The 18,662-nt window shown below is 43.3% G+C and overlaps 1 protein-coding gene across 1 annotated transcript; it reads right to left on the reverse strand.

Annotated features, from left to right (window-relative positions):
- Positions 1-1,493: 1,493 nt before the first annotated feature.
- LOC134965324 (putative mediator of RNA polymerase II transcription subunit 29) lies at positions 1,494-11,790 on the reverse strand. Its single transcript, XM_063941798.1, has 5 exons — positions 11,754-11,790; positions 8,244-8,915; positions 3,381-3,449; positions 3,093-3,305; positions 1,494-2,184 (listed from the first exon to the last, which is right to left on the reverse strand). Exons 1-5 carry the CDS (start codon positions 11,788-11,790, stop codon positions 1,499-1,501), a joined length of 1,677 nt encoding a protein of 558 aa, XP_063797868.1. The 3' UTR covers positions 1,494-1,498.
- Between the last annotated feature and the right edge of the window lie 6,872 nt (positions 11,791-18,662).

Consider the following 18,662-nt stretch of genomic DNA (forward strand, 5'->3'; position numbering starts at 1 on the left):
CTGCGCAGGCCTCGTTTTTTTAGGGGTTGTTTAAACTTAAACGCATTGTCTGATGATAGGGTCATACAGATGTTTCGGCTAAATAGAAACAACATTTTCCGTCTGTATGATCTTGTCAAACTGGACCTAGACCCTGAGACAGCATGCTCTCGCTCTGTCTCAGGCCTGCACAAACTCCCGGCTGTGTTGCACTTTCTGGCTACTGGGAGCTTCCAGGCTTTGACAGGCGACGTAATTGGTATCTCCCAGCCCACCATTTCCAAATATTTAAATCAGGTGAGTTGAAACATACATACACGTCTATGTCTAAGTGTTGCTTCTGTTATGTCTTATAACACAGTATTGTATTGATTACAGATCATGACACTCACCTTATATTATGTAATGTCCACTCAGGTTTTGGATGTCTTGGAACCCCATATAGAAGCCTCTATCTGCTTCCCTACCCAGGAGTCGCAGTGGCATGCAGTCAGGGTAGCTTTCTATGAGCTTGCTGGCATGCCCAATGTGCTGGGTGCCATAGATTGCACACACGTTGAGCTGAGACCACCTAGGGGCAGGCAATATGTTTTCACCAATAGACATTTTTGCCAATCCACTAATGTCCAGGTGGTTTGTGATTCAAATCTCAAAATTATGAGTGTGGTTGCAGGTTACCCTGGCGGCTGCCATGACTCCTTCATCTTCAGTCAGTCATCACTCTTCGATAAGTTTGAGGACGGACAAATGCCTGATGGCTGGCTGCTGGGTATGTTCTAAGTGTGTTGTGTGTATGTGTGTTAACTTCAAACTCCTGTTTTTTGTATGTATTTTTTCATAATACACATGTCCTAATGTTGGCTATATCTGTATTTCAGGTGATGGTGGTTGTGGCTGCTACTCTTGGCTCCTTACTCCATTGTCCCAACCTGATTCTCCTGCTGACCACAATTACAATCATGCACATAAGTCTACGCGGAATGTGATAGAAAGATGTTTTGGGGTGCTGAAATCTAGGTTTCGGTGTCTGGATAAATCTGCTGGGCTTTTGTTGTATAGTCCCTCAAAGGTGACTAGGATTGTGTTCTGCTGCTGTTTTCTTCATAATCTGTGTTTGAGCCAACATCTGCCACATGTTGGTGATGAAGAAAACAGCCAGCAAGTAGGTGAATTAGAAACATCTGGTGACAGTGTGAGTACAGATGTAGGGAGGCAGGTAAGGCAAGAAGTTATTCAGCGTTATTTTAACGGTAAGTATTATTTAGTTTTAAATAACCTTGCCTAACCACTTTTTTAAAATGTATTGTAGGTGTGAATGGTTTTTGTGTTGCGTTAGTGTTTGTTATTTATACTGCTCTTTACAGTTATACTGTAATTTGAATAACTTACAGTGTCACTCATTAGCACATTAAACCATACACATATTGCGTGTTTTTAAATTATTTGCTTGGACACAGGCATTTTTTGGGTAACAATTCCAAAAACTTTATTTTGTTACAACCATTTGATGCATCCTTCATTATTTATTTTTTTGTGTGCTGGGTGCAGAGGATTGACCTGGTTCGTTGGCCCGTGTTCTGCTGGAGCGTCTAACAGGGGAGGTAACTGGGGCCTGGCTTGGTGTAGTAGTTCCGGAGCTTGAGCTGATTTGTTGGGATGCCAACACATTAATGCTTTGGCTGAGGTTGTGTATGCTTGCAGTCAGTTGGGTATTTGTGGCAGTGTTGCTGGCAATAATTCTGGATAGGTTTTCGTTGACCAGTTGGTTGTGTTGTATTATTTGTATGAGGGCTTGTTGCTGCCGCTGTTGTTCATCGATGATTCTGAGCAAATTGGCTTGCATTTGACTGTTGTCTGCCCTCATCTGCTCCATTGAATTGCCAATTCTGCCAACCTGAACTATCAGTCTGCCTGAGTTCCGACTGAGGCGAGGAAGATGATGGGGCAGACTGGCAAGGTATTGGGTGTGGGTGTTCAGGCAGGCATAGTTTTGTGCCTGTTGTGTGGCCCAACTGTTCCAAAACTCAGGGGCCATTTGTTGCTGGGGTGGTGTTGGCCTCAATTGGGGGCTATGGGATGTTTGGGGTGTTTGTGTTATGTCCTGCTGCGTGGTTGGCTGGGTAGGATCAATTGGCTGCAGGTGTAGTGTGTAGGTAGGCTGCTGGTCACTTTCCTGCTGTGCGTCCTCGACCATGATGGGTGGTTCTGTATGGGGTTGATAACAGCCACTATTTAGTTTTTATAATATTTCTTTGCTTGACCAAAACATGGCTTACTTAATAATATTCATGTTGAAAATGTAACAGAGATTGTGGCCTAAAATTACCTAGGAATCTTAGCTTTTGAAACACATATGTGCCTTCTAACTTTCCATACTCAATTGAAAAATGAATTAGGGAATTGTCGGACTCTAAGCCATAATGAATTTGCAAACACGAAGAACTTTCGCCATTTTAAATTAATGCATTTACAGATTGTGTATGACCCTTCCTTTTGTTAAACACACACAATACATTAAATGTGTTTTGGTACACACTCATAAATTGATCAAGGCAGTCAGTGTTGTGTGTGAAAATTACTCCAAATAAATAAAGCACACATTTTTTAATAAAATAACCATGTAAATGTCTTAAGGTGGCCTATGTTTAAAAAAAGGTGATGTTGGCCATGGCAAACAATTGGCTTATAGATTACATTTATGTTGCTGTTTCTTGTTTAAATTTCTGGAAAATTAAATGGTTGCTATGGGCAACATCACATCTGAAAATGTAACCACAAAAATTTCAAAAATACCATGTGCTTGTTGTTTGTGATTATTGCCTGGAATAAGAATTAACACAAATATAATAATTTTGCCAGTACACAAACAGTGGTGCAGATGAATTAACCTGGAGAAGACCTAAGGATTTGAAAAACCAGTGATATGTGCAAGGTGATAAAGGCACAAGCCAAACAGGGACGTTCAGAATTTTTACTGTTAGGATATTTTTTTTTTCTGCCTTGATCACCTTGCACATATCAGTGGTTTTTAAAATCATTATGCCTTATCCAGGTTAATTCATAGACCACACTGTTTAAATTTTTTGTGACAATTATCTTTTATGTTTACTCACCAGACAGCTGAGGTGATTGTGGATCCTCGCTTTGTGGACTCGCCAAAATTGCTTGTGGTGGCAGGGACAACACTGCGGAGATGCGCCGTTGGGGTGGTGATGATGGAGCAGCAGATTCAGCCTCAAGACGACGTCTCTTGGTTGGCCTCCTAGGCACACTCACCGAGCCCTGTGATGGGCGCCTTAGTGGAGGGGGGTTTGCAGAAGAAGAACCTATGTGATAAGAGAAACATTAATATTTCGTGCTTCTATGTGTTTGCTGAATATGTGATTACAGTGAATTCTTACCTGCATTCCCACCATCTGCATCACTTGGCAGTGTTGGCTGTGGCCTGGCTGTGCTGCTTCTCTGGCGTACTATAGAAATATGAAGAATTACCTTATGAACATACTTTTATTTATCATTGTTTTCTGAAATTCCTTATTGTGATGTAAACATCTGGAACCTGATGATAAGTAAACTAATCGATGCTTAAGCTTTTCTGGGTGACTTCATTGGGTGTGTATACTTTAAATAAGATTCAATTTCACTAATTAATCCATACACAAAGCCAAATAATGTACAATATTATAATGGTTTTTTTTAAAAAAACATAGCTTGACACAACCACAATATTGCACGCTAAGGTACCAATTTTCATTCAACAAATACAAAACTAGGCTCAAATATCTGCAGAAAAATGTTTTAAAAATGAAAAATATGCAATAAAAACAAAAAAAAAACAAAGGACAACACACAACAACACACAATAAACATAAATCCAAAGAAATCTATTTTTAAAAAAAATATGCAAACAACATATTCAACACACTTCTTTTAAAGACACCTGGAAAGATTTAGTACTGATATCAAATGGAAGGAAAAGACTTGTAGTTTGCCAACACCTGTAGAGCCACAGGTTGCCCAGGCCTGCACGACATCACCAACACATTGTAACAATTAACAAACTGACAATCACAATTAGCTGGATGAAATTACAAACAACAAAGGACAACACACAGATGTTAACACTTTTAAATTAATAAAAACAACTCACCATCCTGCCTTGGCCGGTCCGAATCCCGGACATGAGTCGCACCAACCACTTCGGGTGGAATAAGTGAACGCACAGGCTCCTCCCAATCCCGATAAGATGCACGGAAGTGGTGTCCACCCCCGGTTTGGCGGGCTGATTTAGCCTCCTTGGCCATCTTTGCCTTGACACGGCGCTTTATGTCATAAAAGCGCTTGCGACACGTGTCCTCGGTCCGCCTCACCACACCCTCACTATTCACAGCTGCAATGACCTTCCCCCACAGAATAGACTTCCTATGTGTGGACACCTTGGCAGCATCATGGCCAAACAACTGCTGATGATGCCTCATCAGCTCCAGCACCAAAGCCATATTTTCTGAATAGCTGAATTTCACATTGCGCCCAGTCATTGTAGTGGTGCGTGGCTGCGGAGCCACAACACCATCACTATCACTGGAGAACGCAGCAGCAGCCACCCCCTCCTCCTCACTAACCTCCTCCACCTCACTCACCTCCTCCCTCTCACTAACCTCCTCCACCTCACTCACCTCCTCCCTCTCACTAACCTCCTCCACCTCACTCACCTCCTCCCTCTCACTCACCTCCTCCAACACACTGACCTCTGACTGGGACATAATCAGGACAAACTACAAATAACACAGAGAAAAAAAAACAGAAAACACACTCCTCCACTACCACTACACACCACACACCCAACACACACACACACACACACACACACACACACACACACACACTCACAAACAATGACAATAGACTTGAAAAAAAAAACAAGGACAAAAAAGTAGACAAACTTTGAAAAAACTACACAACAAGTATGACAAGACTACTTACACACACAGTACAGCACTCAACAATCGCAAAAATCCGCTACAAATCCACCAAAAACTCCACAAAACTCACCAACTCCTAACACACCTTCCTCTCTCCTCTCCACTAGCTAAACCCACGAGGTGCGGACGGTTTGGGGCGTTTTTATAGTAATGTGCACAGACACTCCTCCATCATGAATCAAACCAATCACGGACGAGTGACAAAAACGAAACTTAGGAAAAAAACGCGGCCGTGAACGGACAAACACTGCCGTGACTAAAATGTGACGCAGTCGTAAAAAAACCTCATAACACGGCCGCAAAACCACTAAATCGGCCGCATTCTACCTTACAAAACTACGAATGACATCGACATGGCAAAACACGAAATTGAAAAATACGATAGCTTAGTAAATTAGTCGTAATAAATTCAAAAAGTTGCAAATTTACACTTTCAATGTAATTCGTGTTAGATCTTTAACCTCAGTCGGGAAAATACGAATTTTAGTAAATATACCCCATAGTTGGGATATTGAGGGCCATATACTATGAAGCCGCTGCGGAGTGAAATACTCCCTGTGGCACAAATTATAAAACATTTCGGAATGTTGGAGACATTTAGAGATCTTAAAGCACATTAAGGAAATAGCATCCCACTCCTCCTCCCGGAGAACCATAGAGAGGTCTCCTTCCCATTTAATCTGCGAAAGTATCTTACCTGTTTTATTCAGAAGGACAATGTACTGATACCATCGAGATATCCCACCCCTATGCTCAGGGGAAGACAGCCTAGAAAATATAGGAACAGAAAAAAGGTTTGTAGGCGCTGAGCAGGGTCGTGCAAATATAACACTGATAATGGCAGCCACTTGGTAAGGAGGTAGCCGGCCTCCTTAAAACAAAACAACTAAAACAAACCACCAGGTAGGCGCACAGTACCAATGATGTTGATAAAAAAACAATTTATTAACATAAAAACAATAACAGACTCATTAAAAGACCACAACAATACACAGAGCATATAACTGAGGTATTATAAGCCTCTAATACACACATATGGTGTATTAATATGTGAAATGGACGCTGAAATACCGGAGAGCCCGTCTCTGTAGGATAGGGTTAATCTCTCACATTAATTCCATATCTAACAGTTCAAGTGGAAATGAAATACTGCAAGATGGTGTAATAAGCGTCTATGACCATATAGAAGTGTCCAGATTTAAATAGCTGTTTCCTTGGAGCAAAATGTGAATAATAAACCAACCGATTGCTGTTACTCACTGAGACGTTGTAATCTCTTACTGCTCGTGATATGTAGTTGAAAGCCGCTTGTTATCACCCTGTGCATGGGTGAGACATCCGTCAGCGGTGTGTTCAGGTGAGAACCGTTCCCTTCAGTGCGGCACCAAGTGAGTATGCCGGACCGCCGTGCAGATCCCCCAGCTTAACTGAGCAGCGCCCAGCCGGGCAAGATGTAGCAGTGTTCCAAATGCAGGGGAAATTTGAGTGGGATGATTAGATCGCAGGCTGAATCATTCACCAACAGCTTGTGACAAACGACTGATAGCAATAAGTATTGCGCTCCTTGGGACACTTAATGGTCATAAAGCGGCCCTTTCTTCTGTTCCCTCAACGCGTTTCTCCGCACCTAAGGTGGCTTCTTCAAGAGGCAGAGTGTTCTTCTCTGTGCACTATTTTAATTCTTTTATACCTTGTCCCATTATAATCATTAGGAACAGGTGAGTGTGGAGGCTCAACAGGTGCATTAGAATCTTAGCCTTCATACACAGATAGCGTGTCACAGAGTTTTTAATTAAACATGGTCAGTTTAAAAAACATTTTAAATTAAATCATAAGACTGTCCGTTTATCATAAATAAAAACAACATATATAAAAAAACATTTCTGTTATGCGGACAGAATCACTATAATCCCATAAGGTTGCAACCATACTAAAAGTCTTTCTAGCAGCTGTATAGTTATAATTTAATAATCTCCAACACCTAAGTGGGGAAAAGGAGTATATGAGCATGTGTGCACATATGGTGGGTTAAGTACTCAGTGCTATTGATAGCATATTATAGTGGACATTAAGTTTATTAAATCTTAATTTTATTCTTTATTTATAAACATTCATTCTAAGAAAATTTATCATAAATCATGTGAAAAAACATGTGTAAAAACATATCTACATATCACATCCCTTCATATTGCTATCTTTATGCGCTCAGACCTTAGTGTTATAGCATGGGACAATATAAACTACAGAGAAACTTAGCATATATAAACATGTAGAGAGAGAGATGTATATATATTTTTATTTTTATAATTTTAGAGACTAATACCTTCATCATATCAGCATTTAAACTATTATAATCATTCCTATAGTCTCTATCTGAAAATAGGAATGGTTATGTGGGTCAGCGGCCAGACTGGCGTGCAGAAGGAAAATCTGGCGTGTCACTAGCAATATAGCGGCAACGCCAGGTCCGCTTGCAGTCATGGTCTCAAACCCAACAGAACCACTCCATGGGCATAATAGATGACAAATAAAAAATATTACAAGTACAGACAACAAAAGATGAAAGAGAGAGGGTCAAGGACCAATCTCAATATGTAATTCTATACTTCAATGAGAGAGATAAAGTTGAGTAAACTAAAACAGCTATATATAACTAAATAAATTCAAGATCTATAGTTTCGTTCAACCCTTGGGGTTTCAAAGTCTGTAATTTCCAGATCCATGCAGCTTCCTGACGGCATAAAGTTCTAAATCTATCTCCACCTCTAGGGGTAATCTTAATCTGTTCAAGGCCAATTAGTTGGAGACAAGCAGGATTACTTGAATGGATTCCTGCATAGTGACGTGAAACACTATGATTCATATATCCCTTAAGAATATTCCTTCTGTGTTCCATAAAGCGCAGCTTCAATGCCCTAGTGGTTCGCCCTACATAGTACATCTGACACGAACAGTGTAGCAAATAAACTACGAAATGTGTACTGCAATTAATAAACGATTGTATCTTAAATTCTGTATTTGAACCAGACGGAGAAATATGTTTAATTTTGTTAACCACATGAGTGCATGTGGTGCATCTATTGTGGTTGCATCTAAAAAAGCCCACAACTTTTGGGCCCGCTAATGTAGGTTGTTCACTCATTTCAGTATTTACAGGAGATCTCTTAAAGAAACTCGGAGCTAATATATTCCTAAGGTTTTTAGCTTTTTTTAAAATAATCGTGGGATTTGCAGGGAGAGTTGTATTTAATATTGGATCAGTCAGCAGTAATTTGTAATTACGTTTAATTATACAAGAGATTTTATTTGCTTTTACATTAAATTTTGATTTGAAAGCCAGATTATATTGATTAATTTTTTGAGTTTTATTATCACTGTTAACTTTTTTATTTTTATTATTATTTTTATTATTATTATTATTATTAGTAGATCTAGGTTCCTCAGTAACTGTTTCAATGGATGGAGGGATATCTCGTGCTATGATAGTACATGAACCTTCTTTCTCATTTGGGTTCACATAAGATGATTGTGTGTTAGTAGTTTCTAAGATACTCCTCCTATCTAATGTTTGTGAATAGGCTATGGCCTCTTCTAATACATCCTCGGGATAATCACGTTTTCTCAAGGAGGTAATAAGTTCCTCAGCTTGCTCAGCAAAAGTACAATCTAATGTGCAGTTACGTCTAATCCTAAAAAGTTGACTTTTAGGTACATTATTAAGCCAACCTTTCTTATGGTTGCTCGTATACGGGATGTAACTACAGGCGTCAACGGATTTTTTATAGGATGACACCATCAGTTTCTCCTCTACCGCCTCCACCGTTATGTCCAGAAAATTAATTTGTGAGGGGTGGTGTGTGCAAGTGAAGGACAAACCATACTCATTAGTGTTTAAGAAATCAACAAAATTCATAACTGTGTTATCATCCCCTTTCCATGCTATAACACTAAGGTCTGAGCGCATAAAGATATCAATATGAAGGGATGTGATATGTAGATATGTTTTTACACATGTTTTTTCACATGATTTATGATAAATTTTCTTAGAATTAATGTTTATAAATAAAGAATAAAATTAAGATTTAATAAACTTAATGTCCACTATAATATGCTATCAATAGCACTGAGTACTTAACCCACCATATGTGCACACATGCTCATATACTCCTTTTCCCCAATTAGGTGTTGGAGTTTATTAAATTATAACTATACAGCTGCTAGAAAGACTTTTAGTATGGTTGCAACCTTATGGGATTATAGTGATTCTGTCCGCATAACAGAAATGTTTTTTTATATATGTTGTTTTTATTTATGATAAACGGACAGTCTTATGATTTAATTTAAAATGTTTTTTAAACTGACCATGTTTAATTAAAAACTCTGTGACACGCTATCTGTGTATGAAGGCTAAGATTCTAATGCACCTGTTGAGCCTCCACACTCACCTGTTCCTAATGATTATAATGGGACAAGGTATAAAAGAATTAAAATAGTGCACAGAGAAGAACACTCTGCCTCTTGAAGAAGCCACCTTAGGTGCGGAGAAACGCGTTGAGGGTACAGAAGAAAGGGCCGCTTTTAGACCATTAAGTGTCCCAAGGAGCGCAATACTTATTGCTATCAGCCGTTTGTCACAAGCTGTTGGTGAATGATTCAACCTGCGATCTAATCATCCCACTCAAATTTCCCCTGCATTTGGAACACTGCTACATCTTGCCCGGCTGGGCGCTGCTCAGTTAAGCTGGGGGATCTGCACGGCGGTCCGGCATACTCACTTGGTGCCGCACTGAAGGGAACGGTTCTCACCTGAACACACCGCTGACGGATGTCTCACCCATGCACAGGGTGATAACAAGCGGCTTTCAACTACCTATTCCGAGCAGTAAGAGATTACAACGTCTCAGTGAGTAACAGCAATCGGTTGGTTTATTATTCACATTTTGCTCCAAGGAAACAGCTATTTAAATCTGGACACTTCTATATGGTCATAGACGCTTATTACACCATCTTGCAGTATTTCATTTCCACTTGAACTGTTAGATATGGAATTAATGTGAGAGATTAACCCTATCCTACAGAGACGGGCTCTCCGGTATTTCAGCGTCCCTTTCACATATTAATACACCATATGTGTGTATTAGAGGCTTATAACACCTCAGTTATATGCTCTGTGTATTGTTGTGGTCGTTTAATGAGTCTGTTATTGTTTTTATGTTAATAAATTGTTTTTTTATCAACATCATTGGTACTGTGCGCCTACCTGGAGGTTTGTTTTAGTAGAAAATATAGGAGCAGGAAGAGGAGAGGAGCCTCCAAACTTACGAGGAGAAGAATGGAGCCAGTGGCGTATTTGCAAGTACGTAAAGAAGTCACGTTTCAGTATGTCAAAATGGGATTGTAGGTAAGAGAAAGGTACTATGTTACCTTCAGAGCAAAGATCCTTCACAGTGCCAGCATCTATCCAAGCGCCTAGTGTGAGATTGGGAATGGTGCAGGCAATAGTTCTGACAGAGAGATCAGCTGCTGGCAGCAAAATAGTTAGGTCAGACGCTACCACTGAATTCCAGAGCTTTAATGTACATCTAATCGCTTCCCCAGGACCTTGCCATTTCGAAACGCTGTGTATAGGCAGCAGAAAAATATCTGTTATGTTAATTAATCCTAAAAAAAATATTTTTCAATAAGGACCCATGGTTTGGGGTTGTGCGTAAGAAACCAGTCTCGAGCCTGGCTAAGAAGACAGGCGGAGTGTTATGCGTCTAAGCTAGGGTAGGCTACACCTCCAGAAGTTTTGGGCAAAGACAAAACCTGCCTAGCAATCCGGGGTTTAGACCTCTTCCAAATAAAACCGGACAAAATTTTATTAGCTCTGACACTGTGAGGTTTAGGGAAGCTACGGGGGATAGCCCGAAACAAATAGAGGAGTTTAGGTAGCAGTACCATCTTAGTTGCCGAAATACGTCCTAACCAAGAGATCTCATGTAGGGACCAGTCTTTAATTAATTTATCTAAAGTGTTTAATAAAGGTGCATAATTGCAATCATATAAATCTCTGTCTAGCGAGAGATGAATACCCAAATATTTAATAGATTGCACCTGCCAAGCATATCTGTATCTGTCCTTGAGTAAAGCTATTGTATGCAGTGGGGTATGGAGCAGTAGAATAGTAAGATATGCTGGAGTATAGATCCAGTATAGTATGGAGGGCGGGAAGGGAGGGTTCAGGGAGGGTCAAACAGAGCAATATATCGTCTGTGAAAAGGTTTACCTTGTGACACAATCCTCTTATCTCGGGGCCTGTAACTGTCAGATCGGTCCTAATGGTCTCGGCCAGGGGCTCGATAGCCAAAGTGAAAATGAGGGGTGACAAAGGGCAACCCTGTCTGGTGCCGTTCAAAATATCAAACCCACCCGACAGACACCCATTAACAAACACCCTTGCAGAGGGAGCGGAGTACAAGGCAAAAATAGAGTCCAAAAGTCTCCCAAGGATTCCAAATTTACACAGAACAGATCTCAGATAACCCCAATGGAGTCTGTCGAACGCCTTCTCAGCGTCCAACGAAAGGAGTAAAAGGGGCGTGTTATGAGTATTACAGTACTCCATAACATTGTAAACTCTCCGAGTGTTGTCCGGGGCCTGCCAACCTGGGGCAAAACCAACCTGATCAGCAGCTATAAGGGAAGGTAATAAGGGGCAAAGGCAATTAGCGATAAGCTTTGCGAAGAGCTTTACGTCTGTGTTCAACAGAGCTATAGGACAGTAATTTTGGACAGAAGTGGGAGGTTTACCTGGCTTAGGGATAGCAACTATCTGCGCTTCAAGCATCTCCCTCGGGAACCTCCCAACATCGGACGCCTCATTAAAGACGGTCAACAGCACTGGCACTAAGTCTGCTTGATAAGTTTTATAGAAATTGGATGGAAATCCATCGGGGCCAGGCGCTTTATCTCGCGGGAAAGCACCAAGTTCAGGTATAGTCAAAGGGGAGCTGAGGGACAGGCAGGCCCCGGAGTCCAGCGTTGGGGGGGGAAGCTTATTCAAAAAAGGACTGGATTTCAGCCTCCATGGGCTGAGGAATAGCCGTCTCTGACTGTAAATTGTAAAGTTGGGAATGATACTCTGCAAAGATGTTTGCTATATCATAGGGGTCAGATACTCTGGATCCCATAGGGGAACAAATATAATGAATTCTGGCTTTAGCTCGCCTACCCCGTAATTTCCGTGCTAAAAGTTGACCCGCCTTATTTCCAAATACATAAAATCTCTGGTTCAGTCGTGCAATGTTGCGTTGCACTTCCCGGAGATAGAAAACATTCACCTTTTCCCTAGCGGCAAGCACAAGCTTAAAAATATTTCTATTTTGTGGATTAGCCTTGTGTGACATTTCTAGGTTGGCAGCTTCACTTTCAGCTAGTAATCGTTCAGCATTTTGAGAACGTTTAAGCCGTGCCACTGCCTGAATTGCTGACCCCCGTACTACTGCTTTAAAGGAACACCAGTTATTAAAGATCGAGGTATCCTCGGGCTTGTTGGTATCTGGATATAACTGTATAGTTTGTTGTATGGCGAGAAAGGCTTCAGGATGACTTAGCAAGAAATTCCCTAGCCTCCGAGGGCATGGAGACACTGTACGAGCTCCAGGTTCCCATACTACCTGTAGCGGGGAGTGATCTGACCAGGTCATCAGCAATATGGTTATTTTCTTAATAGTCAATAACGACTCTTTATCAGTCAAGACAAGGTCGATTCTACAGTACAAGGAGTGGACATGTGAGTAAAAGGAATAGTCCCTAACCGTAGGATATTTAGTCTGCCATGCATCATAGAGATCATACTCTCCAAGTAAATGGCAAAGTCCAGAGGATTTATCTGGGGTGGTCCTAGACCTGGTTAAAGTGCTTCTAGTGGGATGAGATCTATCCATATAGGGGTCAACAACTAAGTTTAAATCCCCCAGTATCATAATGGCCCCTTTAGCATGGTTCTGTATTAATGACCATAATTTCCTGCAAAATGAAAGTTGACCAGAATTCGGTGCATAGCATGAGACCAAGGTAACCAGAGTATTTTCGAGATGTCCTAATAGTATCAGATATCGCCCTTCAGGGTCTACTATTTGGGAATCTAGGTTGAAAGAGCAGTCTCTGGAAATAAGAATTGCAACGCCAGCCTTTTTGGTGGGACCATTTGCATGTAATGGGTAGGGAACAATTATCAAAAAATCTAGGGGGATCAAGCTACCTAAAGTGTGTTTCCTGAATAGCGACAACATTCGCTTTCATTTTGTAGAAGGAGGATAGGGCCAATCTACGCTTCGATGGGGAATTAAATCCCTTAACATTTAGTGACACCAAGTTAACCATAACTGAATGACCGGTAGGCGGGCCGACCGCTTGAGCTAACAGGTGTAGTTAAAGAGAATACCGCATCCCGAACACATTGACATATCAGAGCAAAGAACATGGGGGAGACAAGACACATGAGGGAAACACACGGAGGAAGAAGATAGGAAGATAGAAAGATAGAGAAAGAATGGACTTCATAAAGGTACAGAGTCATAGCAAGGCACCAAAACATCCAGCGCCTCACCCTACAAAGGAGAGAGGTTAGTGGTCAACCTCCCCGCAATCACACAACTAGAAAAGAAGAAAATCGTAAACAATTGGGCACATGGCATAGAAGACATATAAAGTCAAGCCTGCAGAGACATGCTATTTTGAAAAAGGTCACTGAGCCCTGAATCTAACAAAAAATTAGCTCAATGGTTGTAACATGGAGACCTAAAGGAAACATATTATGTAAATCCAGCATCTGAAAATCAAAGAACAGCAGTGTAGAAACAGTTATATCCAGACAATAACTCAATGACATTAATTAGACTTTATAAGGACCAGCGCCAAACAAAGCAAGGGCCTCTCCAGGCAGTGAGGCTACGACAGGAGCTATGCTCTATTTCCCAACCGTCGACCAGTCCTGTTGGAGTCAGAGATCGGGAGAGCCCGACCGTTGTGCTCCAGAAATGTTCCATTTGTGAAGGAGTCGTGTACCTTCCTCCACAGTAGACACGTCAATAGTAGAGCCTTTACGAGAGATTAGTAAACGCGTGGGAAACCCCCACCTATAGATGATACCAGCTTTCCGAAGATCCATTGTAACAGATTGGAAGGAGTGTCTCTTGGTGAGGGTATATCGTGATAAGTCTCCAAAAAGTTGAAGCGAGCCCAAGGCATCCACTGTATCAGAGGAAGGCCTAGCCGCTTTAAGCAGGGATTCTTTAATATGACAGAAATGCACTCCCATCAAGACATCTCTCAGCGCCCCTTCAGGAGCGCTACGGGCTTTCGGAAGTCTATGAATACAGTCCAACAACAAATCCGATGAGGTAGCAGAAGGCAGCAGTTGTTTAAATATCTCAACAGTATAGTCGTGCAGGCTGCTGTTAGAAACGGACTCAGGAACACCCCGTAGCTTGAGGTTATTCCTGTGTGATCGATCCTCTAAATCTGCTATTTTGTCCCGCATAGTCACCACTTCACCTTCAAGAACGTCATGAGAGTCAAGGAGGGTATTATGGGAGCCCACCACTTCACACATCTTAGTTTCCAGATGTCCAGTTCTCTTGCGTAGATCATCAATAGAACTTTAGCAGGACTGCAGCATAACATGAAACTCAGAGGCCACCTCATCCTTAAATTGGTGTAACAAAAGCTTCATCGTGCCCACTATTAAGGCTTCACCGTCCTCCAAGCGTGGTGAGGAGGGGAGAGGATGGGGTGAAGAGGAGGCCGCCATAGATGAAGAAGTGGCGGGCAGTGGGCCCGATTCTGTGGCAGGGGCCCCAGTCCCTTGAGACGTGTTACGATAAGGAGAAGGCTTAAAGAAGGCAACTTGAGAAATCAGTTTGGAGGCTTTATTCTTCTTAGGAGGCATGACGTATCACTGCCAAGGGAGACAATAACACTAGTAAGACTGGAGAATTCCATGAGGTCCTGAGAACGTTAGGTATCCTCTATACCACATGTATAAATGCGTCGGTTAAGATGATTGCGGGGGTTATGGAGAAGAGACATTGTCAACGTGGACTACATTCTGCCAAGGAAACAGCCCTGGTGATTATGGGGAAGGAGTTGTACCCACAACTTCCCCCAGAGGGCTCAATAGGAATTGACGTAAAAGCAGCAGCTGGTGATGCTTGGGCCTGAGCACTAATACTAAAGCTGAAAGTACAACAAAGAGATGAGGTGCAAGCACCCCAATCATGGACTCACCACTGCCCAAAGAAGTGCTTCCAGGATCCTGTATTAGGGCCAGAGTGTGTCAGCAGCGTGTCAGCAGCTCAGGGTCCAGAGCATGCAGGGGCACCACTCAGGGGGACAGCGGACAATCTGTGTATGCAGATACAGTAGCCACCAGTAAAGTGACTGCAGCGGAGACCTCTCGTAGTGGTGTCAGCGAGATCCTGTACTTCTTGTCAGGCACACTAAGCAGGAGACCAGGAAACCAGCGCACCAGCCTCAGGAGCGTTCCCCTTCCGTGTAGGGCCAAAGCACCGGGGAGGTAAGATGGCCACCGCCCGCTGAGAGCCGGATCCACACAGCTGAACAGTACAGGCAGGGCGAGGCAGCCTCCATACAGAAGCCGGCAGCTGGGCCCACACCAGCGGCTGATAGTACGTGGGTGGAGTGGGCAGGCAGCGTTGAGGATCCGGCTCCAATGCTGATGTACTGGAGTCCACGGCTTCAGGAGGACGGGGAGGCCGTAACCCACAGGAGCCCCAGGAGTGCTTCCCGATTCCGCGTACCTCACCCGCCCACAGCAGAAATGAGCGGTGAGAAGGGGTATTAGAGGGAGAGCAGGTAAAACAGCTGTGGATACAGGGATAAGGGCTTTTAGAAGGAGTTAGAACAGGAGATCGTGGAATGCACGTCCACTTCCATGTGCAGCCAGATCACGCTCCCCAACACTATTTCGCCTTTTTAATTACATCTCATTTTTGTATCACCTTTATAGCTTCGGCTCCTAACACTAATTTATTAACACTATAGTTGTTTCACTGGTATGCTGCCCTGGGCTTTCTGGCTTATGCTGGTGCTTTGGGGTGCCACACCCTGCACCTAGATATAGCGCTAGGGACCCCAAATATACAGAGACGCCTTGATGTGGCTTCGGGGATTATTCATACATTTGCGCAAATATATGTAACCAAGATCTCTAAATTCTAATGTTGTGTGGGATTTAAATCTGGTTACTGTTATCATTCAGGGTGCTGGGGGAAACAAAATGCCTTTTTTTCTTGCTTAGAAATACCCTTCACTTTCAAAGCACCTAAATGATATCACTAAGCTAATTGAGCATCTACCACTATATATGTCTCTTGTGAGAGGCAGAGAGGTTCCTGCATTAGGAGGAGGTGCTGGCCCTGACATACCATATGGAGCATTATGAGGTTGCTCCAAGGTAGGTAGCTCTTAGCTTAGATATATTAAAGTAAGGAGCCATTATCATGTGGCTCCTTGCTGGTTAATCATAGACCCAGATTGGGGTTATGGAGGTGTGGGGTGTGGTGCCTCTGGACTGGCTGAGCTGGATGGCTTTAGTGTGGCATACCTTTACATTCTATTACACTTCACATACTAATTTCTTTAACACTATTTCTCCATTTTAATTACATCTCATTTGTGTATCACCTTTATAGCTTCGGCTTCCTAATACACATACAGCATGCTAGGGTGACAGCACCATAGAGCCTCAGCAGTGTCCCAACCAGCAGGCTAGGCTCTAGCTGTTGAGTGTTATGAGTCGCTGCTGCGGCTCATTTCTGTTTGTGTTTCTGGCTGTCTCCAAGCAACCTGGAAGCTGTCTACTATGTGTAGCAACACACCTGTTTGGAATGCATTGTTACCTGACTCCAGCCTTTTGTTTCTTGTGAAAGTCAGAAGCCTGGTTTACACAGGGCCGGATTAACAATGGGGCGGACGGAGCTGCAGCTCCAGGCCCCCCTATGAAAATAGGCCCACACCATCAAAGAGGATCCGCTGGAGACAGGAAAAAATATTTTCCTGTCACCACCAGCGGCCGTCCGGGGCTCTGCCCGTTCAAAGCCCACCTCCAATAAGCTCCTACATACCCCACCTGGTGGCTGGACATACATTCAAAGGGCGGCGCAGCGGAAGGCTTCACAAGCCCTCCCTGTGCCGCATACTAGTGTGCCTTTGCCCGCTCTCTGCACGGCGCGCCGGGTGATGTCACATAGGCTCCATCGCGCAGGGCTCTGCATGGGTGACGCTGAAGACCATGGGGAGGACTGAGGACGGGAGCTGCCACACACTGGATGCCCCTGACTGCCAGAGTGCTGTCTGTTGCTATACCGCTGGCAGCACCAGACCTTCCTGGCTGTCAGCGCTTTTCAGGGGAGAGAGAAGACACAAGAATTTAAGTGACCTTCAGGGTGGAGAGAACATACTAAACGTATAAAGGGGGATAGTAGATGCAGTGGTGTGGGAGAACACACAGTACTAATGGACACAAGAGGGGCGCTTATAATGGTCACAGGGGCGATGGGTACATAATAGTAGTCAGAGCAGAGGGAGCATAATAATGGGCACAGAGTGGAGAGAAATAGTAGTAGCCAGAGGGGGTATTATAATGGGCACAGAGGGGGAGACATAATAATAGACAGAGGGGGGGGGGGTTTAATAATGGGCATAGAAGGGGGCCATATTAATGGGCACAGAAAGGGGCATAAAAATGGACATAGAGGGGGCATAATAATGGACACAGAGAGGGCTAAACATAGGCACATAAGGAGTGGGTGGGACATAATAATAGACGGGGGAGGGGGTGCAATGCAGAAATCAAGAGCAACAAGTTATTGCTCACTAGTAGCATCTATTCCTGGTGGTATAGAATATCCATATCTCAAAATATAAAATTGTCTTATAATGACAGATAGACTGCGGCTAGTCAGTTTCTTCTACATCATTTTGATCCATTGTTGGAGCTGCCCGCCCACAACTGGTGGGCGGCCGTCTGAGTCTAACTGGGTTTGTGTGTACTGTGGAGCGCCAACTCTTTGTACATTTTTGGCTAGTCAGTGAGCCTGTTGTTTGACTGGCCCTACACAAAACACAATGAAAAGGGTAAAAAAACTCAATTGTTGATATATATATCTGCTTAATGATAAAACTGATAGGAGACTTCTGTTTATATAAATAAAACAATATATATTGTCCGACCTGAACACACATAAGACTTAAAGTGGGTACACACTTAGTAATTTAGTGAACTATGGGGTCATTCCGACCCGATTGCTCGCTGCAGTTGTTCGCAGCGCAGCAATCGGGTTGGAACTGCGCATGCGCCAGTGCCACAGTGCGCCGGCGCATGCCGAAGGCCGTCGTTCCCTAGCGATCGCCTCTGCCTGACTGACAGGCAGAGGCAGTCGCTGGGTGGGAGGGGGCGGCACGGAGGTGTTTGGCCGCCATTTTTGGGGCACTGTCCAGCCAACGCAAGTGTGCCCGGACTGCGTGGGCGGCGGGCTGCTGCGGCTGCATGACGTCACACACAGCCGCTGTGACCAGGGGCAGCGACGAGCAACTACCGGTCAGCCGCAGGAGCTGCACTGGCCGGGAGTTACTCAACAAGTACAAATGCATCGCCACTGTGTGATGCTTTTGTACTTGTGTGAGGGGAGGGGG

This window comes from Pseudophryne corroboree, chromosome 10 (assembly GCF_028390025.1).
Source record: "Pseudophryne corroboree isolate aPseCor3 chromosome 10, aPseCor3.hap2, whole genome shotgun sequence".
In the NCBI taxonomy this organism is placed as follows: Eukaryota; Metazoa; Chordata; class Amphibia; order Anura; family Myobatrachidae; genus Pseudophryne; species Pseudophryne corroboree.

Bases quoted from the DNA above. Each gene is read 5' to 3' on its own strand.
- LOC134965324 (XM_063941798.1), bottom strand. From the start codon at position 11,790: ATGCTTGAAGCGCAGATAGTTGCTATCCCTAAGCCAG. The intron at 8,916-11,753 runs GTAAACCTCCCA...TTATGCGCTCAG, and splicing joins AGTTGCTATCCCTAAGCCAG to ACCTTAGTGTTATAGCATGG. The intron at 2,185-3,092 runs GTGAGTAAACAT...AACCCCATACAG, and splicing joins ACAATCACCTCAGCTGTCTG to AACCACCCATCATGGTCGAG.